Source organism: Vipera ursinii (assembly GCF_947247035.1).
Source record: "Vipera ursinii genome assembly, chromosome: 9".
Lineage (NCBI taxonomy): Eukaryota > Metazoa > Chordata > Lepidosauria > Squamata > Viperidae > Vipera > Vipera ursinii.
Genome location: NC_139523.1, coordinates 23614279 through 23642036, shown reverse-complemented (window position 1 = coordinate 23642036; position 27758 = coordinate 23614279). Strand labels below are relative to the sequence as shown.

The window sequence follows — 27758 nt, the reverse complement described above, 5'->3', positions numbered from 1 at the left end:
CTATTTTTAGACAGGCTGAGATGTTCAATGTTGGAGTAGGATCAGGAAGATACAGGTTATGGGGCACTTTCAGCCATGTAGTTTCCATAAGTGAGTTTGGCTCAATCCTTCTCTTAGCCCAGTTTTGTATAGAAAATTACAGGAAGACTTGTTACCTGTATGACGTTAGGTCTTCACACAACTTCTGCTCTTTAGCTTCAGTTTGAGCATGGATGGTGAATAATAGCGCATGATGCAATGGAAGCTTAACATTTCCTTGTGAACAAAGTAACAATAGAGGCATTGGGTTTGGGCAATGAGGCCTAAGGATTAAGATGTTAAAATGTGCCAGTGGAGCTGAATAAACTCACTCGGAAGAACATCAAGGACAGAAGAACTGAAGAGCAACAAAGGTGATGCGTCTCCTTTTCATCTTTGCTTTGACTTTTACGGTTTCTGCACAGCAGGTAAGGCTACATTTTGGGGGTTTCAATAGCCTTTCAGTTGGGATATCGGCAGATGAAATCAATAAGCATTTTGTGGAGTTTGTCCCCGTGCTTTAATTAACACATTTCTTCATCAAGGGGTTGAAAATTCAGGCAGAGGGCTTTGAAGTACTTAGTCTTTTAATGATTGAGAATTCAACTCTATCAGTGATTCTGAATTCAGGGCAGCATCCTGGTTCTCTGCACTGGATTTTTCAGGGTTCACATTATCATAAAAATCAGAGATAACCTCTTGTTGGACCTACTGAGTTGAACCAATACAGAAGGCTGAAATGTCTTTGGTTGGTATGAGAAGAGTTTGAGATGAATAGAAATAAGGGATAGGGCAAAATTCAGAGGTTCATTGGTACTTAAGCTGCGTATCATGTGTGTAAACATCTAAGGGAGCTAACCCTAACCCTGAGGAAGTGTTCTTGTTTTTCTTTTCAGCATAACAAGGATAATGCTGATGCAGAGTATACATTAAGTAAATTACATCGTGCTGGATGTCCTGATTCTTTTCCCCTTTGGGGAAATGTCTATCCCCTTTTTTCTCAAAAAAAAAAAAAAACAAAAACAAAAAAACAACCCACACCTCAGTAGCATTTAGTTTCAGAGAGAAAAAATAGTATAAATCAATATCAGTGTAAGTCTGATATCTAGTGATGGAACTGTTGGAGAAGTCGTATGCATTATCATGTGAGAATCACACTGATACTCTTCATTTCCCTTGTAGGAAAATGCCATTGAAATGATGGAAAAAGTTCTAGTAAGTACAGAATATTGAACAACAGAGTTGGAAGGGACTTTGGAGGTCTCCAACCCTTTGCCCATGGCAAGAGACCCTATAGTACCATTCCAGACAAATTACTGTCCGGTCTCTTAAAAGTCTCCGGTGATGGAGCACCACTATATCTGAAGGGATCCAAACACTAATTCATAGATTCTGCCATGAATGTGAGCTCTTTTTGAATAGAGGAGGGGGCCTATGGTGAGGTTTCTTTTTTTTTTAGTGAAGTGGTTCTTAACCTCAGCAACTTTAAGAGGTGTGGACTACAATGCCTAATTCCCCAGCCAACAAAGGGAAGTTATTGGAGTCCACCCATTTTAAAGCATGCTGCCTGAGTCACATTTGCAAACCCAGAAAGGGAGATTTCTTTCCCGAAACAATCCAATCCAAAATATTTCATGTCTATTAAAGGACTAATCCTTTCATATCTGAGGAAAGAAGGCATAGATTTTTATGAGATATGAAATGGCAGAGGTAACCTGGGTGGAGAGTCATATATATTCTCATATGAGAATAGAGGTGATATCCTTTGTTTCCATTGCAGGATGCGTTGAGTGAGGAATGTACAATGGAAATAATCGTAAGTAGCTCTTTGACCATTTTCTTCCCTTTCATAGGGAAATATCAATCAAGAGACCCTTTTGGGATTACACCTGTTATGTTGGGTTCACAGATCGATGAGACACAGGCATAGGTGTGTGTGAGTGTAATCTTTATTGGATGATAGCGTGGTCTGGACTGCCAGACAACGGTTACCTGGGCATGCTTTATACCTGCCCAGGTGAATACCTGACCAATAGGTTTGAACCCTGGTTTCCCGCCAGGCCAGGCAGCCAATCCCTTTAAATCCGGCTTTCTCGCCGAACGTAGTTCCTGCATGGAGCTGTCCAGCTCCGCGCCTTCTAATGTGGCTGCTACACATGTATGCCAGCCCAGCATACACTACAACACCCCACCAAAATTTAGCAGGTATATACAAAGTATTCAACTATACTAGGGTTGTGTAATTAGGAGGATAGTTATCTTGTTTTACGATGAAAACTGTGATACTCATTCTTAAAGAATATCAAACACTTCCACCAACCCCCAAAGTTTTAGGAATGGCTGGAGGGTGTGTTAGTACTTTAAACAAAGGTTTTAGGAGTCAGTATGACCTACATAGGGACGCGGTGGCTCAGTGGGTTAGGACACTGAACTTGTCGATTAGAAGGTCGGCAGTTTGGCGGGTCGAATCCCGAGTGCCGCGTAACAAAGTGAGCGCCTGTTACTCATCCCAGCTTCTGCCAACCTAGCAGTTCGAAAGCACGTAAAAATGCAAGTAGAAAAATAGGGACCACTACGGTGGGAAGGTAACAGTGTTCCGTGCACCTTTGGCATCTAGTCATGCTGGCCACATGACTAAAGTGAATATCAATTATGGGATAGAATGTGGACATGTAGGGCGATGTTCTCAAAAGAGCGTTGACCCTCAATTGCCATGTCTGATAAATTTCCTCTTTTCTAACTTTTTCAGTTTGAGATGTTATTCCTTGGGTTTCTCAATGTATATAGGAAAATTCAAAAGAGAAAGAAATGGAAAAAGAAGCCTCAGAATACCATTAATTAAAACTGTCTTTTAGAATTAGAATTCTAATTCTAATTTTTAGAATCACTGTCTGTTTTGATAAGGAATGTGTGTTTCCTAAGTGGAGCCAAGCACAAGTTCATGTAAACGATGGATATCTTTCAAATTTGATGTTCTTGCTTTTTTTTTTACAGAATGCTTTCAATAAAAAGGATGTTGAAAAATTAACAGTAAGTAGTTCTTTCATGTTCTGCTTTTTTTTCTTTTTTTGAATAATATACTTCTTGCCTGCAATGAAGCATCCTGTGTTATAAGATCCCTGAACCTCAACCCCAAACCCACTTCATTTGGTGGTATGTCTTTTCAGAACTGTCCCCACGGACGTTTTACCCTGGGAAAGATTGTCCTGGACAATTTCTGTCCCTTTTTGGTGTGACTCACTGTGTGGTCCAAATGCAGTTTTGTGGTTCAGGTGGTGTATTTCCTCTTCTGTGTATTTTCTCCTGTTTTACCAGGAAATTTTGGAGAAAGAGGAATTTTTCAAAGGATCAAAAAAAAAATATAATGGAGCCTAAATCTTTCTCTGAGTTACTCAGTCCACACTTTAACACTGTACAAATTTCATGCAACCCTCTTATCTTGGCTACAAATTCAGTTGCGTAATATATTAATTATTAAGGTGATCAGATAGTCTGCATTTACACAATACAGTAAACCACAAAAAAAGCTAACTAAAATGAAAACTATCTAAATTTAGGAAGTTGTGCTGATTCTGTCACCAAGTTATTCTTCTGTTGTAGGACCACATACAGACAGACCTTGACTTACGACCTCAATATAGTCTGCCCATAATGGGTATAAGTCCTGACGGTCGGTCATAAATCGGGTCACCCACATGAGTGACCTGGTTTTATGACCTTTTTTTACGATGGTCCTCAAGAACTGCCTCAATCATTAGGGCCAGGTTTTGCCAGAAACTGGAATATGGTTTTCAACAAAACGATCGTAGATCAGGTTAGAGAAGCCACATGCAATTTCATGTCAGCACAGAAGCAATGTCTTTTGTTTTATTTGCAGGACTGCATGGAAGATGAGTGCAAAATGGCTGATTTTGTGGTAAATGCTTCCCTTATGAAATAGTCTCGTTGCATGTGATCAAGGACCCCATTTGCGATTCCACTCCCACGCCCAGCAACCATCACCATTGTCTCCAGAGCATCAGGAAATACGGCGAGGCTAAAATCCTGGGCCAGTTGTGATAAAGGAGCTCTTTACCTCTTTAAATAGCCCCTCAAAGTGATATTAACTCACCTCAATATCCTCCATGGCCCTCCCTATAACTCTGGCTCCAAACCCTCCATCAGTTTATTTTAATGGTCTACAGTGGACCAGGTAAACACCAGATGATCCTATCATCTACTGGCCCAGTGTAGGTATGAAGGAATCCATACAAGGGAATAATGTGTTTTTTCTCTTTTCTTGTAGGATCTCATGGAGAAGATACTATACTTTCTTAAGGGAATATCACATGGAGATAAACCAATATATGATTTGATAGTAAGTAGACACACAAGTTCTCCCATTTCTTGAATGACTTCTATGTTGTCCGCCTTAGATATGACCAGAGCAGCCCTTTTGAGCCTCTCTTTGCCCCAAAAGGATCTCCAGACATTTCAGGAAGAATTCCACCAGGAAGCTCTAAGTTCTTGGGGACATCGTCTTAACTAGAACTAAGGAGAAACTTCCTAGAACTAAGGAGAAACTTCCTGACAGTTAGAACAACTAACCAGTGGAACAACCTGCCTCCAGAAGTGATGAATGCCCCAACACTGGAAGTTTTTAAGAAGAGACTGGACAGCCATTGGTCTGAAATGGGATAGGGTTTCCTGCCTGAGCAGGGGGTTGGACTAGATGACCTCCAAGGTCCCTTCCAACTTATTATTATTATTATTATTATTATTATTATTATTATTATTATTATTATATTATTATTATTATTGTCTGAAGTTGAAAGAGTCCAGCTTCACAGGTCTTCCCTGTGGCTTCGGAGAAAGCTTAAACAAGGATTTCAGGAAGAGTTGCACAATAATGAAAAAAAGAGAAACCCCCCCCCCACAAAAACTATGTTCTTGCAACGACAAGTGTCAGAATGCTATTAATTCATGTGTCTTTTAGGCATTGTCACTCAAAGGCACAGCTCCTATCTGGAGAATGAAAGATGTAGATGAAATTGATGTACGGTTTTGGAGCTATCTGTGATGGTAGAGTTAGTGATAATTATCTTTCCTTTGTAGAAGGTGCTGGTCAAACATGGCCCTCTGGCTGAATTGGTAGTAAGTAGTTTTGATTTATCATCTTCTGTGTCTTTCTTTAACTTCTTGCATCTGAACAAGCACCTCTTTTATTCTTTCCCCCCCTCCCCCACTTAGAGCATCTCCAGAGTCCTGAGAGCACAAAACAAGCAAATAGGATGAAAACATTTGGCTTGTTTTTTCCATTTGTTTTTTTAAGTAGCTTAAACCAACTTCTGTTTCCATTGCAGAATGAACTGAGTGAGAAACATACACTGGAAATAATTGTAAGTAGTTCTTTGGCCATCTTCTCCCTTTTCCATGAGAAATATTTTCCTTGCATGCAATCATATCTTTTTTAAAAAATGCCCAGCTCCACCAGTCCTCAAACCTTGATGGGTGGGAATGGGTTGAGTGGTAAAAAAAACCAGCGTTGGGACTCAGGATGACCTAAAGCATTTTAGGATTTCTTTCTGGCCAGAAAATGGTCTGAATCTCAGTCTGAATCCTCAGCGGAAGAGGATATGTGATGCTATTCTGGGATTTTAGTAGCCCCCTTTCACACATATCTGCATATTTAATGTCTGTATTTCACATCTGAACTTACTTGGAGGAGGAAGAGGCAGAGGAAGGAGGGGGGGTACGTGAAGCAGAAGAAAAAAACAACATCCGTCACAAGGATACCTTACATGTATAGGTGTATAACTCATGTGAAGAAAATATGTGTAGTTTAATGAAGAGAAGGATGAGGGGTGACATGATAGCAGTGTTCCAGTATCTCAGGGGCTGCCCCAAAGAAGAGGCAGTCAAGCTATTCTCCAAAGCACCAGAAGGCAGGACAAGAAGCAACGGTTGGAAACTAATCAAGGAGAGAAGCAACCTAGAACTAAGGAGAAACTTCCTGACAGTTAGAACAATTAACCAGTGGAACAACCTGCCTCCAGAAGCGGTGAAGGCTCCAACACTGGAGGTTTTTAAGAAGAGTCTAGACAGCCATTTGTCTGAAATGGTATAGGGTCTCCTGCCTGAGCAGGGAGTTGGACTAGATGACCTCCAAGGTCCCTTCCAACTTCTTCTTCTTCTTCTTCTTCTTCTTCTTCTTCTTCTTCTTCTTCTTCTTCTTCTTCTTCTTCTTCTTCTTCTTCTTCTTCTTCTTCTTCTTCTTCTTCTATTATTATTATTAAAGAGAAAAAGGGAAAAAAAGGAAAAAGAATCCTGAGAACTCTTTAATGCAAATGTGTTTTTTAGACTAAGCGCTCCCTGTTGTGATAAGAAATATATGTTTCCTAAGTGGAGGAAAGCAGCAGTTCATGTAAATGATACGTATCTAAGATGGCCAGGATAGAGAGAGAGGTGCTGGGTATCTTCAGATCAGAATAGCATTAGATGTGCTGGTTTCCTTTGTAGAATGCTTTGACTGTAAAAGAAATTGAAAAATTGATGGTAAGTAGATCTTTCTTCACCTTCTACCTTTTGAGTAATGAACTTCTTGCCTGCGATGAAGCATCTCTGTGTTGTGACAACATCGACCCCAAACCCCAAACCCACTTCATTTGGTTGTATGTGTGGACCAGTTCAGAACTGTTCCCAGTGAACATGTTTCCACTGGAGAAGACTGAACTGGACAGTTTCTTTCCCTTTTTGGTGTGACTCACCTGCATGGTCCAAATGCAGTTTTTTTGGTCAGGTGGTGCCTTTCCTCAGCTCCTTTTCCAGGGTCTGTTTTACCAGGAAATATTGTGGAAGCCAGAAAGAGGGATTTTTCAAACGATCCCAAAAATTATAATGAAGCCTAAATCATTTTCTGGGTTACTTAGTCCACATTTTTAGTGCTGTACAAATTACATACAACCCTTTTATCCAAGCTACAAATATAACTGCATTTCTGGAGCTGGCATAATGTATTAAATACTTAGGTGATCAAATAATCTGCATTCCCACCAAACAGTAAATCACAGGGGGAAAAAAATCTAAGATTAAAACCATCCAGGTTTAGGAAGTTGCGCTAATGCAGCTGCTATATTTATCATTTTCTAGTCCTATGTAAAGGTAGTTCCTGAATTATGACAGTAATGGAGCCTTTCCATCTTGGTCCTCTGTCGTGGCAGTCGTAAATTGGGTCACCCATGTGACCGAACTAATTTTATGTGGTGGCCATTAAGCAAACACTGTGGTTAAGTCGGTCTATTGGATGCTGCAAACAAGCATAAATGTGAACTCGCTGGCAGATTCCCAACATGCAGGCAGGGGTGGCTCTTGGAACTTTTGAATTGGGTCTTAAGTACCTGCAGAGAGGTCCACTGTAACTTCAAACAGTCACTAAGTGATCGGCTGTCAGCCAAGAGCTATGAATATGAATGTGGAGATTTAATGCCAGGTTCCCAAAACATCTTGAGTCCCAACTGCCTGATCATAGATCATTTTTATCAGCCAGCATTTTATTTTTTGAGACAGAAATTGAATACGTGCATTATTCCATTGGAGTCTCTGTGTAGATTTTGGTTGTGTGAAAGAATATTGAAAAGAAAATGGAATGAAAGTGTTTCAGAACGCAGTTCACCCACGGGTGACTTTTTGGCTCTTTTCTGGTGAGAAATGCATGTTTCTTATCTGTGGAATGAAGCGATTCACATATATGACATCAAAGATGGTACAGATGCCATAGTTGGAGAAATCATGTGTGATATCTTTTCAAAATATAAGTACCGGTATTATCTTTTGTTTCCCTATAGAATATAGGTAAAAGTCGAATTAGTATTTTTGCATTAATTGTAAGTATACCTTTGTTCATAATTCTTTGCTTCTTCAGAGCAATATTCTTCTTGCACCCCAAAACACTCCCTTTGTTAATTCACACCTCCCAGAAAGCATCTTCAGAGACCCCAGAGCAGAAATAGAAATAGGCAGGGCCCAAACATTTCATCTGTTTCAACTTTCGATTTTAAAGCAGCTTCAAATACCTACTATTATACTCTCTAAAACAACAATGACTCTGAAATTAGAGTGATGCCTCCCCCCCTGGGTGCCGAGTAGCCGAGGGAGAAACTTATATTTTGGAATTGTCCCAAAGGGTTACTTTTTGGATGGGGAGGATTTCTCCAAAGTTAATTTTCCCTGATTGTGGGGTTTTCTTTCTCTGCAAAATGGTAAATGGTCTTTCTGTCAGATGCAAGTTTGCTGGTGAGACGTCTTTCTTCATTTTCCTTCCCAGAATTAATTTTATCAGAATCTGTTTTGGAAAACTATCTAGAGTTTTTTTGTACTTAAAAAGGAATAGTGACGTTTCAAGATCCTGCTAGCATATATTATGGTAGTTTTCCTGCAAACCCTCTTACAGCCTTCCTGGCTACCTCAAAGGTTGATGTGGCTTTACGTACCTACCCTGGTGTTGTGAGGCCATTCACATCAACATCCTCTGTGGCCCTCAAGGGCCCACCATTTTATTTTGTTGGACTGCAGTGGCCCAGGCAAAGCTACGCATATCGTGCACTCCACAAATTATGACGGAATAGTGCTTTCTCCCCTTTCTTGCTTGTAGTCAATCGGGAAAAAGATAATACCTATTATCAAGAAAGCTAAGGATGGAAAAGGACGATCTGAACTGATAGTAAGTAGATATGCACTTTGATTATGTTTTATGTTTTCTATGTTATCCTTCTTAAATGTGATCACAGTAGCCCTCCTGAGACTCCCTCACCCCCAAGGATTTACAGGTATTTCAGGAACAATTTCAGCAGGAAACTATAAACTCCTGGGAATATTTAAAAAAGGGGAGCATAATTATGACTATTATCAGAACGTGAGCGACTGAAAAATGCGGATGTAATAGGACCTAGAATTCTTTTTGCAGAGCAGCCCCTGCCCTCTGGAACACCTCTCCCTCTGGGATCCAGTGGGTCTCTTGGAATCCACTTTTTTAAGCTTCTAGACGGCTGGGCAGAGCTTGTTCTTCTCCTGAGCAGTGGGAGAAGGTGAGGTTGGAGTCTGAAGATGGTGACATTGTCTGAGTTGGAGGATGTTAGTGGCGCCAGGTTTTTCTTGCTTTTTGCTTTTATTTTTTTTTAATAGTGTTTTGGTTTTGTACCACTCCTGTGAGCCACCCGGAGTTGTGTGCCTTAAGATGCGTGGTCATATCAGTGTTTTAAAGGGATTAATTAACTAAAAATATATATACAGAAAACCCAACTCTTTAGAAGAGCTGATTAATCATTTGTGTTTCTGAAAGAAAAAAGCTCCTCTACCGCTTTCCTCATGAACACAAAATAAACCCTCAAAGGATAATCTTAATTAATGCTCCTATTATTCAGTGTTAGGATAAGAAAAGTACCGTTTCCTATCTGAGGAGTGAGGCTATCAGTATAAAAATATGATATGGATATCTAAGGTTGAAGATGGCAATGACAGCATGGGGAGAGAAGTCATGTGTGTTTGGATTATTGTATTATTGGAAAGTAGCCATTTCCTTGGATCGCTGCAGTTGTTAAGCCTGTGTGTTGATGTTGCCTATGTCTTTTGGTCGCACTGGCTATCTACTCTGCTCAGACCAAGTCAATGACATTGATACCCTCTGTGGCCCTCACAGACCCACTCTTTGAACGAACTGTGGCGGTCCAGGACTGACACACACAAACAGGACACACTGGTACATCATAATGATGAAGGTACCCTTTTATTTCCATTTTAGAGTATATTCACCGGTGGTGGAGATGGAAACACGGTAATTAGGTTTTATTTATTTTCTTTCATATTCTTCTTTGAACTGAACAAGCACCCGTTTTATCTTTATTCCACCACCTAAAACACTGAGGTGTCTCCCTTTTAGAAAGAACTGTGTGTTTCCTCTATTTTGGAGCATGCAGCCATTCATATGTCTGCTATCCAGAGATGGAACAGTTGGAGGAGTCATCTTGTTATCATGAAGTTATTATGTGAGCATCAGACTGATACCCTTCATTTCCTTTGTAGGAAAATAGCAATGATATGTTGGAAAAAATTATGGTAAGCAGTTTGTTGTTTATCTTGTGCTCTTTCCTGGGGTAATCTTAGTCCTTATTACTCAGTTTTCCAGAGGGTAAAGATTCCTATTTTCACCAACGATCACCAAATGCCAGTTCCTAGATTCTGCCATGAATTAGAGCTCTTTAAATCAAACTTATATCCTTTCTGAATAAAGGAAGGGACCTATGGAGAGGTTTTTTCTCTCTCTAGTGAAGTGTTTCTTAACCTCAGCAACCTTAAGATGTGTGGACTACAATGCCTGAATTCCCCAGCAAATAAAGAATCTACACATCTTAAAGCATGCAGTCTGGGGAATTCTGGGAGTTGAAGTCCACATAGCTTAAAGTTGCCGAGGGTGAGAAATATATGTAGGAGTTTCTGTCCCTAATGGTTGTGACTTATCTAATATACCTGCCATCAGTTGCAATTTTGCTGGTAAGATGGATTTCATCCCCTCCTTTTCAAGGGATTATTTTATTGAGTTCAGGTTTGGAAATCCAGGATTTTAGATTTGTTTCAAACAATCCAATCCAAAATGTCTCATGAAATCAAAGTCTTCAACCCCAAGAGACAGGTATGTCTATTAAAGGACCAATTCTTTTCTCTGTGAAGAGGGAAGGGATTAATCTTTATGATATATGAATTACAGAGGTAGCACGGTTGGAGAAGCCATATATGTTCTCGTGAGACTAGAACTGATGCCCTTTGTTTCCATTGTAGAATGTACTGAGTGAGGAACATACAATGAAAATGGTTGTAAGTAGCTCTTTGGCCATCTTCTCCCTTTCCGATGGGAAATATATTTCTTGCATGCAACCAGGCAGCCTTTTTTTTTAGATTCAATCCCACCAAAATTGCAATGTATGGCAGTGAAAGCTGGACCATAAAAAAGGCTGAGCGCCAAAGAATGGAGGCCTTTGAACTCTGGTGCTGGAGAAGACTCCTGCGAGTCCCTTGGACTGCAAGGTGATCCAACCGGTCAGTCCTAGAGGAGATCAACCCTGACTGCTCTTTAGAAGGCCATATCCTGAAGCTAAAACTCAAATACTTTGGCCACCTCATGAGAAGGAAGGACTCACTGGAGAAGAGCCTAATGCTGGGAAAGATTGAGGGCAAGAGAAGAAGGGGACGACAGAGAAGGAGGTGGCTGGATGGAGTCACTGAAGCAGGAGGCGTGAGCTTAAATGGACTCCAGAAGATGGTAGAAGACAGGAAGGCCTGGAGGAACGTTGTCCATAGGGTCGCGATGGGTCGGACACAACTTCGCAGCTAACAACAAACCCACCAAAATTTAGTAGATATATCAAAGTTTTATATTTAGGAAAATAGTTATTTTATGACAAAAACTCTGATACTCATTCTTAAAAAATATTGCATACTTCCACCCACTCCCAAAATTTGGGGATTGTCTGGGTGTGTGTGGAGAGCTTAAATAAGTGTTTTAGGACTCAGGATGGCCTAAATCAGGGGTAGGCAACCTCGGCTCTTTTATGACTGATGGACTTCAACTGTGCTTGTTTCCTTTGCAGAATTCTTTCAGTGCACAGGATGTCGAGAAATTAACGGTAAGTAGCTCTTCTTCATCTTCTGCCTTTTTTTTTTAGTAATATACTTCCCGCCTGCCATGAAGCATCCCTGTATTATAAGAACACTGGCCCCAAACTCAAACCCAGTTATTTTGGTTGTAAGTGTGGACACGGCCTTTTCAGAACTGTCCCCAAGGAATAGTTTTCCACTGTGAAAGACTCATCTGGACAATTTCTTTCTCTCCCTGAATTCTGATTGATTGATTGATTGATTTCTGCCCCTTTTTGGTGTGATCTGTGTGATACAAATGCCATTTTGTTGGTCAGGGGTTGCATTCTTCCTTTTCCAGGGTAAGTTTTACTAGCAAATGTTATGGAAGGGAGAGAGGGATTTTTCACACAATCAAAAAAAATATAATGAAGCCTAAATCTTAGTTCAGACTTTCAGTGTTGTAGAAACTTCATGGAACTTTCTTATCTTGGCTACAAATACAACTGAATTTCTGGTATTTGCACAATATATTAAATACTAAAGTGATCGGTTTAGGGAGTTGTGCCAATGTTATTCTTTTCTCCTCGGATCACATACAGGTAGTCCTTGACTTATGACTGCAATGGAGTCTGCTCGTCATGGGCATAAGTCGTGACAGTCATAAATCGGGTCACCCACATGACTGGCCTTTTTTTGTGATGGTTGCTAAGAAATGCCTCAGTCATTAAGACCAGTTTTGCCATAAACTGGAATGGGGTTTTTCAGTAAAACTGTCGTAAATGTGGTTAGAGAAGTCATATGTGATGGGATGTCAGAATAGAAGTAATTCCTTTTTTTTATTTGTAGGACTGTCTAGAAGGCGAGTGTACAATGGCCGTTTCTGTGGTAAATACCTCTTTGCTTATCCTCTGTTTTTCCCTGTGAAATATTCTCCTTGCATGCGATCAAGGACCCCTTTTGTGATTCTACTTCCACCCCCAGCAACCATCTCCATTGTCCCCAGAGCATCAGGCTGAGATCAAAGCTAAAAGCTTGGGCTAGTTTAGAATAAAGCAGCTTGAGGCACCTCTTTACCCCATAAAATACCCCCAGCCCCTGCACTGTTGTAAAACAGGGTGCCCTAAAGTGAGGAAAGGTCCACGGGATTATCCATTATTGTTGAGGTAGCTATTATTATTCCTAGTACTATTATATCTACAACGAAGCATCCAAACTCAGAGAGCACCAAGGGAGTATATTTGCAACCCAGGATCTTTAACCTAGAAGCTGTCTTGCAATCCACCATCCCAATGAGCACTTCCCATAAATTAGGATATGGCCAGCTGTAGGACACTCAACGAATTCATCCAAACTGCCCAGACACTCTGAGAGCTGTGTAGACTATAAATGTAATGTATTAGCTTCATCAAGGTGGTTCAGCTCTGGGTAGGTAGAATGGGAAAGGACTCAGCGTAGCTCCAGCTTGACTTTCTTTTCCTTAAAAAGGAGCAATGAAGGCTTTGGATGGGCTTTCAAGATTCTGCTACTATATCTGACAACAATAGAGCGGCTTTCCTGGAATCCCTGCCAGGGCTTTCCTTGACTTTGGTTGCCTCAAAATGTTGACGTGGCTTTACATACCTTCTCTGATGATGTGAGACCTTTCACATCAATATCCTCCGTGGCCTTGAAGGGACTCACTAGTTTATTTTAATGGACTGCGATTGCCCAGGCAAGACCCACCCAAATATTTATGTCATGCGCTGGCCCAAGGTAGTTATGTGGGAATCCATAAAAGAGGATAATATTTTTTTTCCTCCTTCCTTGTAGGAGATCATGGAGAAGGTGTTAAATGTCCTTAAGGGACTATCACATGGCGATAAACTGATATATAACTTGATGGTGAGTAGATACATACTTAAGTTCTCTCATTTCTTGTGTGTCTTCTATGTTGTCCTTCTTAGAGATAATCTGATCAGCTCTCTTGAGCCTCACTCCCCCACCCCCAAAGGATCTTCAAACATTTCAGGGAGAATTCTAGCAGGAAACTATGAGCTCTTGGGAATATTTAAAGAAAGACCTTGTTTTGATTATTGTCAGAAGTTGAAGGAATCTGGCTTCTGAGGCCTTCCCTGAGGCTTAGGAGAAAGGCTTAAACGAGGATGCCAGGAAACTTTTAGAAGAGCTGCACAATAACGTGTCTTTTAAGGAAAAAAATGGCAAAAACTCTTTGCTCACAATAACCAGTCTGAGATTGCTGTTGATTCATGTGTCTTTTAGGCTTTATCACTCAGTCTGTGATTAGAAAGGCACAGCTCCTATCTGGAAAATGGATATACAGATGAAATTGATGTATGGTATTGAAGTTATCTGTGATGGTAGAGTTATAGTTAGTAATAGTTATCAGAATAGAACTGATCCCCTTCGTTTCCTTTGTAGAAGACACTCTTCAAACGTGGTCCTCTGGCTGAATTGGTAGTAAGTAGTTCTGACTTCTAAAGAAATTCATTCTTATGGCATATGAAATGGCAGAGACAGCAGGGCTGGAGAAGTCATAGATCTTCTCATGTGAGAACAGAGTTGATACCCTTTGTTTCCATTGCAGAATGAACTGAGTGAGGAACATGCATTGGAAATAATCGTAAGTAGCTCTTTGACCAGTTGAAGTTGCCGGAACCTTGAGCGAAAGTGACCACATCACACTGGAATTTAATATAACACAAACACTAGCAACAGAAAACAATCCAACCAGGGTCTTGAACTTCAAAAGAGCTGATTTTAACAAACTCAGAGAGAACCTAGGAAAGATCCCATGGATGAAAATCCTAAAGGGGAAAAAAGAACCCAAGAAACTTGGGAAACTCTGAAAAATGCGATCATAAAAGCCCAGACCAGCACAATAGCACTGAAAAAGAAAAGTAAGAAATTCAAGAAGAAACCAGCATGGCTGCACAAAGATCTCTCTGATAAACTGAAAGACAAAAAGGACAAATACAAAAAATGGAAAGAGGGGCACATAACTAAGGCCGATTATCAGCAGACAACCAGAATGTTGTGTTGTGGGTTCTGGAGAGCAGGAAGGACGCCAAGAGGATGAGTACAGCATGGCAGATCTTTATTCGGTGGAAGTGACTGTACTGGGGAATAGGGGTTACCTGCCCTCCTTTTATACCTGGCCAGGTGAGCAGCCGGCCAATCGGTTTGAACCTCTGTTTCCCGCCGAAACTGGGTTCCCACCAAAAGAGTTACAGTTCAGCGCCCCCTGGTGGTGACTGCTATGTAAGTGTGTATGTGTTCTCTTCACCTGGATACATAACACCAAACATGGAAAGATTAAAAAAGTCAAAAAAGCAAAGGCTCAGAATGAACAAAGATTTGCAACAGAAATCATGGGTAATAAAAAAAGCTTCTTCCAAAATATTAACAACAAGAAAAAAGTCAAGGAAACTGCAGGTCCACTAAAGAGAGAAGATGGCAAGGAAATAACAAGCAACAGGGAGAAAGCAGAGCTGTTTAACCCAGACTTTGCGTCAGTCTTCACACAAAAAGAAACCATAGCCAAACATGCCTCCAACAGGCCCCAACTTTTGATTGGTGGGATGGGTTGAGTGGTAAGCGAAGGGCTTTAGGACTAAGGATGGCCTAAATCTTTTGGGGATATTTTTTCTAAAGTGGGACCATGTTCTCCCAAGAGCGTTGTCTCCCAAGTGCCATGTCTGTTAAAGCTCCTCTTTTGAAAGCAATCTATCTATTCATGATTTGGTACAAACTTTACCTCTCAGGTTTCCCAATGCATATTTCGAATGTTGAAGAAAACTGAAAAGAGGGGGGGGGGAGGAAAAAGAAGCCTCATGAACAGTTAATTCAAATGTTTGTGTTTTTTTTTTAGACTAAGCAATCTCTGTTGTGATAAGAAATGTCTGTTTCCTAACTGGAGGAAGCAGCAATTCATGTAAATGAGCCTTGGTGGAGCAGTGGGCTAATGCCTCCTTAAGTAACACCAGCTGCCTGCAATTAGTGCAGGTTCGAGTCCCACCAGGCTCAAGGTTGACTCAGCCTTCCATCCTTCCGAGGTAGGTAAAATGAGGACCCAGATTGTTGGGGGCAATAAGCTGACTTTGTAATAATGCCGCTTGGGGGTGTGTGTGAAAGCCCTAATAAGCAGGCATATACATAGAATGAAGGCTGCTGCTAAGCTTGTAAGCCGCCCTGAGTCTTCGGAGAAGGGCGGGATATAAATGGAATTAAAATAAATAAAAATAAAAATAAAAAAATGTTACCCAAGATGGTAGTGATGGCACGGGTGTCTTTGAGCCAGAATAGAACTTGATACGTTCGTTTCTTTTGTAGAATGCTTTGAACGGACAAGACATCGAAAAATTAATGGTGAGCACCTCTTTCTTCCTCTTCTGCCGCTTTGCGGAGTGATATTCTTCTTGCATGTGACGAAGCCTCCCTTTTGTGATTCTGCCTCTGCCAGAAAGGAATTCACTGACTTCGCTGGGCAGACTTTGGTTGAGAGAAAGTGGAAGAAGGTTGAAAAAATACTGCAACAAAAGTCTCTTGTGTGCCTTTTCGGCCCTACCAGAATCTGTTCTGATAAGAAATGAAACCAGTCTCATCTGTCAAACGAAGTGATTCACATAAATGATATCAAAGATGGTAGCCATGGCATATTGGGAGAAATCCTGTGTGATATCTTTTCAAAACAAAAGTAATACTTGTTGTTTCCCTTACAGAATATAGGAAAAGGTGAAGTTGAAAAAATTGAGTTAATAGTAAGTAGATTTTTTCCCCTCCATATTCTGTGCTTTCTTTGAATAACATTCTTCTTGCATGCCATGAAACATCCCCATTACCAGTTTCGTTTGAAGCAGCTTTAAATACCTATTATAGCACCCAAACTGGAGTGATTGTCCCCCTGGCTGCTGAGTAGCCAAGGGAGAAACTTATATTTTGGAACTGTCCCCAAGGGAGATTGTGGGGAAGAGGAGGGTTTCTCCAACGTTATTTCCCCCAAATTATGGTTTTTCTCTCTGCAAAAGGATAAATTGTTGGCTCAAACGGTCTCGCCGTCAGATGCAATTTTGCTTGTGAGATATCTTTTCTCATTTTCCTTCCCAGGATTAATTTTATCAGAGTTTGTTTTGCAAAGCCAGCTTGACTTTGGTCTCCTTGAAAAAGTCTAATGAAGTTTTGGATAGGCTCCCAAGATTTTGCTAATATATATTATAGTATTTTTCCTGCAATCCCAACCATTTCCTTGACTTTGCCTACCTTGCAGGGGTGATGTGACTTTACATACCCATCTGATATTGTGAGTTCATTCCCATCAATATCCTCTTTTAAGGACTCACCAGTTTATTGATGCTGCTGGCATCAACTTCCCTCTGCCCTGTGCGCTCCCACAGAGAGGGCCTCCTCAGGGTGCCACCGGTCAGAGAATGTCGTCTGGTGGCCACCAGGGGGAGGTCCTTCTCTGTGGGCGTGCCGGATTTATGGAATCGTTTGCCGGTCAAGCTCCGGATGGCGCCCGACCTTCGCTCCTTCCGACGCGATCTGAAGACCTACTTGTTCGAACAAGCCGGCCTGGCCTGATGGGGGATGGGTTTGGGTTTTATTATTGTTTTAATGTACTTTAACTTACTGTTGTAAGCTTTTGGGCACCCTGTTTAATCTCTTTTAATTTTTGTATTCTTGTACTTTTATATGTTTGCCCTGTTCACCGCCCTGAGTCCTTCGGGAGAAGGGCGGTATACAAATAAAATTATTATTATTATTATTATTATTATTATTATTATTATTATTATTATTATTATTATTATTATTATTATTATTATTATTATTATTATTATTATTATTATTATAGTGGGCTGCAGTGGCCCAGGCAAGTCCACCCATATCATGCACTGGCACAAATTACGAAAGGATCCATAATACTTTTTCTTCTTCTTCTGCCTTGTAGTCAATCGGGAAAAAGATAACATCTATTATCACGAAAGCTAATGGTGGCGAAGGACCGTCTAAACTGACAGTAAGTAGATACACACACTTAACGTGTCTCATTTCTTCTGTGTTTTCAATGTTACCCTTCTGAGATATAACCATAGTGGCCCTCTGGAGACTCACACCCCCCCTCCCCCCTGCCACACCATAATTATAAAGGTATCCCTTTGTTTCCATTTTAGAGTATGTTGATTGATGATGAAGATGGAAAAAGTGTACGTAGCTCCTGATTATTTTCTGCCATTGCTTTCTTTCATATTCTTCTTTAATCTGAACAAGGACCCTTCTTATCTTTATTCGGCCTAAACCGAAAGCCTCTCCAGACTCTCCAGGGCATCATCACAGCAGGAAGAGCCAAACTGTCTGTCCTGTTTCTAACCTTCCTTTCCAATAACTGATCCCTTCAAAAGAGATCCGGCAATTGGGGTCGAAATTCCCTCTGGGGACTAAGCAGCAAATGAGAGGATTTAGATCTCAGCCAAAGGATGCCCATGTGGCGAAGATGGCAAGGCATGAGATGTATAATAATAAAATACATCCAAAGGCATCTATAACACGGGATGACTGCTTTTTCTCCTTCTTGCAAAAGCAGACCCGGACAGCAGCTGCAGTTCTGGTGCTACTCCACGCCTCCCTGTCCCTACCATGTTGGGGGGGGGATTAATCCTTAGCAGAGGTCATCCCAGGAGGTCTTGGTTTGACTTGGAAGCCAAATGGAAAGGCTGATACAAGGTTTGTGGTTGGCTGGGTCAAAATCAGAGTTGTCTTTTGCAGCAAAGTCATTGATCTGGTTCATCATTTTCTGTCTTCCAGGCTCTCCCTTATTATCAACCTGTCCCTGGTGGACTCCATCCTGGGATGTCGGTGTATATGCAAGGCCTCGTGCCCGAAGACAGCAACAGGTACGGTTTCTTTGAGGGCTCACAGAAAGGGCAAAAAGTTACCTTCCTCAAAATAATAATCATAGGATTATCATGTTAAGGCTAGGATTATACTATCCAAATTGCATGCCAAGATTAAAGCCTTTCTTCATTCTTTGGATGGTGCCACTTCCTGCGTTTTTCAACTCCAGGTAAGCCACGAGGGCTAAGAACTTGATTCTTCACTTCAGCCAACAAACCAGCATCCTAAAGATTCTAGCTTCAAGGGAAAGGAGAGAGAAGGGGCAGAACTCTACTCTGAGATGCCTGCACCTCCCATTTAATTTTCCGCTTGTCTCTTCCAGAACCTGGGTGAACTTCCAGGCGGACTTTGCCTGTGGCCAGCATAATGGGGCTGATGTTCCCCTCCACCTCAGGTCTCATATCAATGCAGAGACAGTTGGGCTCAACACATTTCAGGCAGGCAGGTGGAGAAAGGAAGAGGAACACGTGACTCCCTTCCAAAATGGCGAGCATTTCGAGGTCATCTTCATTGTCGATAACTTTGGATACCAGGTTCGTACACCTGAGAGAGGCTCTTTGGGACTGGTTTTTATTGCAAAGAAAATGGATGATCCCAACTGAGCATTGATCCCTTTGGCTTGGCCCTCTGACAGGTCTGGGCGAATGGGACGTTCTTCTGCAACTATAGGCACAGAATCCCCCCACAGAATGTGCAGGTCATCAAGATTGATGGAGACCTGGAACTGCAATCTCTGACCGTGATTGGAGGACCAGTGATGGTAAGTATTTGCTATTAACAAGTCGGCACCTCCTGATCCTTGATCCCTCTTTGGGGATTGATTGTGAGTTAGTTCAATCCCTAAGCTGTCGCTTTCGCTTTCTCTTCTCCTGCCATTCTTATGACTCTGCATGCTAGCAAATATATCCATTCAAGGGGGATGCTAGGACCAGCAACTGAACAGGGAGCAAATTTCCCCAGGCCAAGATCCTGTTTTATCTCTTACAGATGCATATAAAGCAGCTTAACAATATTAAGATTTGTGGCCTCAGCTCCTAGAATGGCTTAACCAGATGCCCCCACATCCTTATTAACAAACTCAAGCACCAAGAATTGTGCGATGTTCAGTCACAAGAGGAGCTGTGGTGTGGCACAGTGGTTAGAATGCAGTGTTGCACGCTGACTCTGCCCACTGCCAGGAGTTCAATCCTGACCGGCTCAAGGTTGGCTCAGCCTTCCATCCTTCTGAGGTCGTTAAAATGAAGCCCCAGATTGTTGGGGCAAATATGCTGACTCTGTAATCTGTAAACCGCATTGTAAAGCCCACAATGTTTGCTTCCCTCAAGCGCCACTTCCCACCTCAGCCTTTGCAGACAGCACAGCCACCTCGTACCCCAAACGATGCCCCAGTTAGAATTTCTATGCATTTCATTTCCTGCTGCTGACTGGACCAACAGGCAGGATTCAGATATTTGCTATGCACATCTCCGTTTCAGTACCTACTGCCTGATTGTTCCTTGGGAAAGTTCAGGATTTGACTCAGAACTTCGTGGCAAGGCTGATGCAAGCCACGGGTCGCAGTTGGCTGGTTTGAAGGTCAAAGTTGTGTTTTGCAATAAAGTCATTGGTTCATCATTTTCTATCTTCCAGACTCTCCCTTACCATCATTCTGTCCCTGGTGGACTCCATGCTGGGATGTCTGTCTATGTGCAAGGCAAAGTGCCCAAACATACCAACAGGTAATGTGTTGTGGGAACTCAACCAAAAGGGCAAACAACTACCTTGCTCAAAACCATAATGATAAGATTACCATGTGGTTAATGGAAGGTTAAATAATTCTATTTATTTTATTTTAATTCCATTTATATCCCGCCCTTCTCCGAAGACTCAGGGCGGCTTACAAGCTTAGCAGTAGCCTTCATTCTATGTATATGCCTGCTTATTAGGGCTTTCACACACCCCCCCAAGCGGCATTATTACAAAGTCAGCTTAATTGCCCCCAACAATCTGGGTCCTCATTTTACCTACCTCGGAGGATGGAAGGCTGAGTCAACCCTGAGCCTGGTGGGACTCGAACCTGCACTAATGGCAGGCAGCTGGTGTTACTTAAGGAGGCATTAGCCCACTGCTCCACCAAGGCAAGATTAAAGTCTTCCTGGATTCTTTGGATTGTTCTACTTCCTGCTTCTTCCAACTCCAACTAAGCCACGATGGCTAGGAACTTGATTCTTCTCTTCAAGCAAAAACCCAGCCTCCTATAGATTCTCTATTCTTCAGGGCAAAGGAGAAAGGGCCATTGAGAACTCTATTCTAAGTTTCCTGACCCTCTCATTTAATGTTCTTCTTTTTTTTTCCTCTCTCTCTTCCAGTTTCAGGGTGGACTTTGCCTGTGGCAAATTTGAGAAGGCCCACATTCTCTTCCACTTCAACCCTCGCTTTGGTCAGGGCAGCGTTGTGCTCAACACGTTCCGGTATCAATCTGGCTGGTGGGGAAAGGAAGAGAAACACAAGAATCCTTTCCAAAAGGGCGAGCATTTTGAGATTATCTTCATTATCCATGAGGCTGAATACCAGGTTAGTACACGTGACAGAGGCTCCTTTGGGACTGCGGGGGGTTCTTCATTCCCCCCCCAACCACCCACCCACCCCGAATTCACCAAAATGCGAATGAACCAATATGTATTTAATACTGACTTTCTCAATGTCATATCTTCCAGATACGGTTTAAGCGATGTGCAAGCAGTCCTTGTTTAGCGATAATGGGGCTAGCAACTTCATCATTAATGGGGTCAAAACATGACTGTTTTTGATTAGACCAGCTTTTCTTTATAGTCTTTTGTGAAGGTTGTAAATGCCAGGACTAGTTGCAAAGTTACTATTTCATCAGTGTCCTAATTGCTAATAGTCACTAATTGAGGATGACCTGCTATAGAATGGGAAAGCCTTTGCTCCAGGGGGAAAAATAAATAAATACCAGTGGAATGAAGGACTCTCAGTTTTAACATGTACTCATTTTGACCCTTTTGATCCCCTGCTTACTCTGCTCAGCTTCAGGGTGGGATGTGTTCCTGGCAAGAATAAACAGGTTTTTCATGCAAAGAAAATGGATGGTCCCAATTGATTGCTTCTGCTTTGCCCAATGCCAGATCCTGGTGAACGGGAACCCCTTCTGCAACTACAAGCACAGAATCCCTCCCCAAGTTGCAAAGTTCATTAACTTTCAAGGAACCCTGGAGTTGCAGTCTCTGACCATGATGGGAGGACAAATATTGGAGAACACGGTAAGTGTTTGCTATCAACAAGTCAGCACCTCCTGACCCGTGACCCCCCTTGGGCTCAATCCCCAAGCTGCCACTTTCTGGTTTTCCCCTCCAGTCATTCTTCTCCTACATTTTCCTTAAGCCTTAAGAATTGTGGCCTCTCTTGGCCCTCAGTTATCTTGGCTTACAGCTCTGCACGCAAGCAAATAAATAAATCCTACAGCTAGACTAGGACCAGCGACTGCACAGGGAGCAAATTTACCCCATGCCCAGGCCTTGCTCTTCCCCTTGAGTATGCCTATAAAGCTGAGTTTCTCAACCTGGCAATTTTATGATGTGGGGTCTCAACTCCCAGAATCTTTATTAACAAACAGGAACAACCAGGAATTTTGCAGTGGCTGAATAGGGCAACCTGCCTCTTCAGTCAGAAGATCAGAAGACTGTCACGTCTGCTTTCTCCACTGGAGAGCCCAACTCTGAGACACGGAGCGCTAACCTTCTGAGAAACATCCACAAGAGATAGTTGAGACAAGGCCACAGTCTAATTTTTGGCTTCATGCAAATACTTTTCTACAAAGGGAACAATCCCCGATTGCGTCTTAAGAGCTGAGTTCAGTTGCTTATCCTACTGCAGGCTTCACACACAAACACACACACACACACACACACACACACACACACACACACCATCCTCTTGGGTGAACTACATACGGGACACCACAGAAAAGGGTGGCAGAGGGCAGTGGGCATGCAGGGCTAGGGAGAAAAACATGGAGTTTGTAACAGCCTCTTTGGATATCTCTCCCACCAGGTGTCGACAGGCTCTGCCTTCTACTACCCAGTAAGTATCAAAAGACTTGCTAGCTCAGCCTGTCTCACCTGGTTTGGTTCACCAAGCCTAAAAAATCACACAGAAGGGGGAAAAAAGCAACAGAGTTCAGAATATTTAATGGAAAATTAGCTTCTTTATGGTTAAGAAGGGGGGGTTAGTATTAGTCCATTTCCCCCGTATTAAAATCTGCACAAGGAAACCAGCTCTTATGATTTGATCTCTAAACTCAAGTCTGTTGTGATGCATAAACCGGGGGCTTTCATGGGATTTGATAAATAAAATTCAGCAGACGTGCCAACACCATCACAACCTTATTTCTTGTGTTCGTTGCACGTTGCTTTGGTGGTTCTGCCCAGACTGCCATCTTGACTATTTTGACACACACACACACACACACACACACCCGTGGACAGCCTACTGAGCAAACAAATGCTTGACCCCAGCTGGTGTGTCACTTTTGAGGCCGAAAATTACTTTCCTGGTCCAAGGCAGGGATGCTTGTAACCACAAGGAATGCAGGAAAAGATAAGATCTGAGTCAAGATCTCACAAGTTGCCTTCTGCCAAGTTTTGGGATTCCTTCTTGGCACCCCAAGACATACTGGACTGCAACCAGCTTAAACCCTAGCTAGCAGGGAGAAGAGCTGCACGGTCGGGGAGGGGGGGGGGGCGTGAAGTGTAACCTGGGTTCTTGCCTATTTCAGCCGGTGCCCTACACGGGCGACATTCCTGGAGGTCTGGGATCCAAGAGGACCATCACAATACGAGGCTTTATTCCAAAGAACGCTAGCAGGTTTGGGGGTCTCTTTTTTTTGCACGGCTCCAGTTTGGGGTTTGGCACAGCAAAACCCCAGTTGATCTCTTTTCTCTGACTGTCTCATCTCCTCTGCACGTCTGCAGGAGGTGAAGGGGAATGGAAGCAAATTCCACATGTAGGCTGTGGAACTCACTGCCAGAAGAAGAAGCAAGGGCTGTTAGCTAAGGGGAGAGTTCCCCCAAAGGGGGACATCTGAAGGGCCATGAAAGGATTGACAAATTGTTTAGAGAACTCCGGCTAAGGAGGCGGCTGTAAAGAATGATTAGGACCTGAACCGTCCATTGAGCAGGACCAGGTCTTCTTCATCGGAAGAAGGCTAATCATTACTGGACTGCTGCTGAATATGCATTTTTTTATATCAGTTTGTCTCATATACCGCTCACCAGGGCTTTTTTTCTCATAGAACGCTCAGAACGGAGTTCCGGCACCTTTTTTGGATGGAACCTTGTAGGGTAGGCAAGGCGGGTTGTATGACGTGTGTGAGTTCCGGCACCTTTTTCTTTTACAAAAAAAGCACTGCCGCTCACTAAGAGTTGGTTTGATTGTGGCAGAACATAAAAGTCATGAATAAATACCTAAAACGATAACTAGAACGTAAACATTCAGCAATAGTCTACCGATAAATAATATTTACAAAGAGGAGCAAGAGCCGTTTTTTTCTTTTCTTTTAACTTTCACCCATGGAGGATCTGTCAGACTGCTGCCGGATTAAGGGGCAGAGGGGAATCAGATTTCTTTTCATTTATTAAAAGGTCTAGTCCAGGGGTCGGCAACCTCGGCTCTTTTATGACTCGTGGACTTCAACTCCCAGAATTCCTGAGCCAGCATGGCTGGCTCAGGAATTCTGGGAGTTGAAGTCCACGAGTCATAAAAGAGCCGAGGTTGCCTACCCCTGGTCTAGTCTTTAGTGCCTGCTTTTTTCTCTCTCTTTCTAAGGCTTGCAATCGATTTAATGGCTGGCCAGGATATCGCTCTGCACATTAATCCACGCATGACACCATGGAGATGTGTGGTGCGCAACGCTTGTCTGAATGGCGGGTGGGGAGCTGAGGAAAGTGATCTGCCCTTTAACCCTTTCCAATTCAGGCAATACTTTGAGGTGAGTTGGGCCATTCCAGCATGGAGGAGATCACAAAAGTCAATATGGCAGCCACAGATATTCAACCGATGTTCTTGCCCCTTGTTTTGGTTGGCCGACAAGAAGACAAGCAGGCAGGCAGCGGGGAGGGGAGGGGAGGGGAGAGAAGACCCAGCAAGTGCCTTCCAGAAGGGTAAGACTCCATTCCCCATAATTCCCAGATAGCACAGCTTTCAGGAGTTGAAATCTGAACCTCTAGTGGAAGAGAAGAGTGGAATTGCCTCATCAGAAGGCCATGGAGAACCATCTTTTTAGCTCTCCCCTGGAAAATTGGCCTTGCCCTTGGGGTTTTTTTTGGGAGGAGGAGAAAACAGTGTGGCAGTTGCAATCCTCCCCCCTGAAACACCACCCTTTATGAATTGGCCACGCGGTTTGATTCTGGGGCAAGCTGTGGATGGTGTGGACGGCAGACCCCCCCCTCCGCCTGCAGGATCCAAGGTGATCCAGATGTGCTGATTTGCCAGACTAATATCCTTCCCCTCTTCCCAGATCTCAATCTGCTGTGACAGTCACAAGTTCAAGGTTTATGCCAATGGCCGTCACCTGTTCAACTTTGCTCATCGTTATGCCGCTATTGGACACATCCGCACTATCAATATCCAAGGAGATGTGACCCTTTCCTACATCAAGTATTAAGCAATGGGGGCGGGGAGAAAGAGATTAGTAGTGGTGCAGACTCCCCTGTCTCTCTCTCTCAGTCTGCCTGTAGCTTCGAATCCTGCTGAATTTGAGTGGTCTACAAGTTCCAGTAAATCAATCAATCAATCAATCTGAGACTTGAGAACAATTGAGAATATTAAGCAGCATTTTCAATAAAGCTTCTTGATCAAGCAACCCAACAGGCTTACTTTTCTGCCTTCTGAATTTGATCTCTAGATGATACAAAGCATTTTTTTAAGTTGGTGCCTTCCGGATGTGTGAAAATAACTTTTCTCAAACTTGACAAATTTAAGAGGTGTGGATTTCAACTTCCAGATATCCCAACCCCTTACTGGATCCTGATCCATTTTATGGCTTTGTATAATCCACAAATTTCTGGGTGCTTGGAAATCTTTCAAAGGGGAAAACAATTCCCTACTTTTCTAAAGCCTAGGATGCCCATAACTGGATCAGTTAAAGACCAGGTCTCTCCATTCACACAGCTTGTTTTAACCTTGGATAGCTTGGGGGTGGGGGGTGGGGCTTAGTGTGAACTCAACCCATGTGGTAAATTTACCATTCATTCCCCCAAATGTCGGAATCTGGTGGCCTATTAAATGTGTGCTGTGAACCCAATCCAATTAAAGGGATTGGTGCTGAGTTACTCTTTGCTTTACTGCAGAATGAGGCCTTCCAGAATCCACGTCCAAGCCCCACAGGGCAGCCCAATGGTATGACATGTGGTGTGGGAGAGAGAAATCATGGTGGCTGATGGTGTACAGTGTTTCTAGTCCTATTGAGAACGAAAAAGAGTGTTTATTCTTACAAAGGCTCAGCAGTTCAAACACCATTATGGTCTGAGGCTTGAAAATATGGCTTCAAATTCCTGGGGGGAATCTACAGAATCTGCATGGAGCCTGAGAGGCAAAAGAGAACGGATGGATTTGTATACGTATTATCAGGTTTCTATAACATGCTAAACAATTATAACCAGGTTAACTAAAATGGCTCTGTTCACATAATCTGCAACGCCCAAAGTAAGCACATATTTATTCTGCCAACCCTGTTGGGTTTAGGAAAACCATTAAGCTGGGTTTGCTCTTGCATCTTAAGCTGAAGCTTAAGTTTACAGCTTCTTCTCACTTAATGACTACTGTTGGGACTGGCAACTCCATTGCTAAGGGACACAGTCATTAAGCGAAGCATCACAGGACCACAATTTGCATTTGTACTGCCAGCTTCTCTGTTGACTCTGCTTTGCCAGATATCTTTGCTGTAACTTTATACTTCTGCAAACACTGACCTGGGATCTCCTGGGTCACAGAAGCTACAGTATCTATAAGCCACCTAAGTACCAATTGTGAGGGAACACAATGCTTGCTTGCTTTGAGGCACTTGGAACATTGAACATAGAATAATAGGGTTGGGAGGGAGCTTGGAGGTCTTCTAGTCCACCCCCCCTGCCCATGGCAGGAGATCCTATGCTAGGGGTCAGCAACCTGAAACAGTGAAAGAGCCACTCGGAACCGGTTCCCTCACAAAAGGAAAAACTGGGAGCCACAAAAATGTGTGCACATGCACGTACATGCGCGCATGCGCAGAACAGGGTTTGACTGAAGAGTGGAGCCAAGGCGAGATATGCACCTACCCTGCATATTTGAATTGATTGGTTGAACTTTTTTAGTCCCACTTTTTTGTTTTTTGGACTGCACATGGCAGAGGACTGGGAGCCACAGGAGTCGGCTGAAAGAGCCGCATGCGGCTCCGGAGCTGCGGGTTGCAGGCCTGTGTCCTATGCCATTCTGGACAAATGGCTGTCTAGTTTCTTCTTCTAAATTACATTGCGGTATGGAATCTGGGATTAAGGGGGTGGGTGGGTTTGGTGTTCCTGATAACAATGATGTGGGTGCTTTGGGCCTTGGTGGATTTGCATTTGCTGGTGTCAGAAAGAGATGGTACAAAAGGAAGCAGGTTAAGTTCCATGACTACATCTTGTCAGCTCCAAAGGAGTCCATTTTAAAGAAGTGCTCAGATTCCGGTTTAGTGTCATTTTGGGAACTGTTTATGCTCTGTTGGCTCAGATTGCCACACACATATAATAATCACATCATAGGACTCGTGAGGCCACCCATTCTTATCTTTATGGGGTTCTCAGGATTAGATACTCTTTTATGTTGCGTCCTTGTATTTCATGAAGCCAATCAATTAAGCCAACACACGGTTTTCCATCAAAAGGTCTTTTGCTACTTTTGGAACTGTTTCAGAAGGGATTAACTTCTTGTTTGCAAAAGGGAGCGAAGCCCTGATAAGGAATTATATGATGGGAAGAGCACCATGCTTACATAAAGCCATTTGGAGAAGGTTGATGAATCAAAATATCAGGGAGCTGGCACAAGAAACTGAGCACAAATCTGTGAAATTCCTTTCCTTTTGGAAGAAATATTCCTCAAGGGGAGCCTAGACTTACTCTCCATGGGGAACAGAATGAGGTGAAACGGAAGAATTACAGAAAGATGTGTTACCTGTATGAAGCTATAACTTCACAGACAGCAGAGAGACAAGCTCTGCTTCGTAGCTTCCA

At 42.6% G+C, this 27758-nt stretch overlaps 1 protein-coding gene across 5 annotated transcripts; it reads left to right on the top strand.

The window, feature by feature from the left end:
• Window positions 1–362: 362 nt before the first annotated feature.
• LOC310644292 (uncharacterized protein) lies at window positions 363–25365 on the top strand. 5 transcript variants are annotated; one of them, XM_083369128.1, is made up of 33 exons: window positions 363–446; window positions 1201–1233; window positions 1799–1834; window positions 3013–3048; window positions 3896–3934; window positions 4304–4375; window positions 5113–5151; window positions 5361–5396; window positions 6517–6552; window positions 7842–7880; window positions 8648–8716; window positions 9794–9826; window positions 10075–10107; window positions 10828–10863; window positions 11637–11672; window positions 12472–12510; window positions 13435–13506; window positions 14044–14082; window positions 14210–14245; window positions 15955–15990; window positions 16344–16382; window positions 17570–17638; window positions 17793–17825; window positions 18424–18512; window positions 18836–19046; window positions 19148–19273; window positions 20143–20231; window positions 20862–21066; window positions 21639–21773; window positions 22564–22593; window positions 23288–23376; window positions 24337–24499; window positions 25028–25365. In XM_083369128.1, exons 1-33 carry the CDS (start codon window positions 396–398, stop codon window positions 25172–25174), a joined length of 2271 nt encoding a protein of 756 aa, XP_083225254.1. In that variant the 5' UTR covers window positions 363–395; the 3' UTR covers window positions 25175–25365. The 5 variants fall into 5 exon arrangements, with proteins under 5 accessions (XP_083225254.1, XP_083225256.1, XP_083225257.1 ...); XM_083369130.1 differs by lacking the exon at window positions 6517–6552; XM_083369131.1 differs by lacking the exon at window positions 10828–10863.
• The last annotated feature ends 2393 nt before the right edge of the window (window positions 25366–27758 follow it).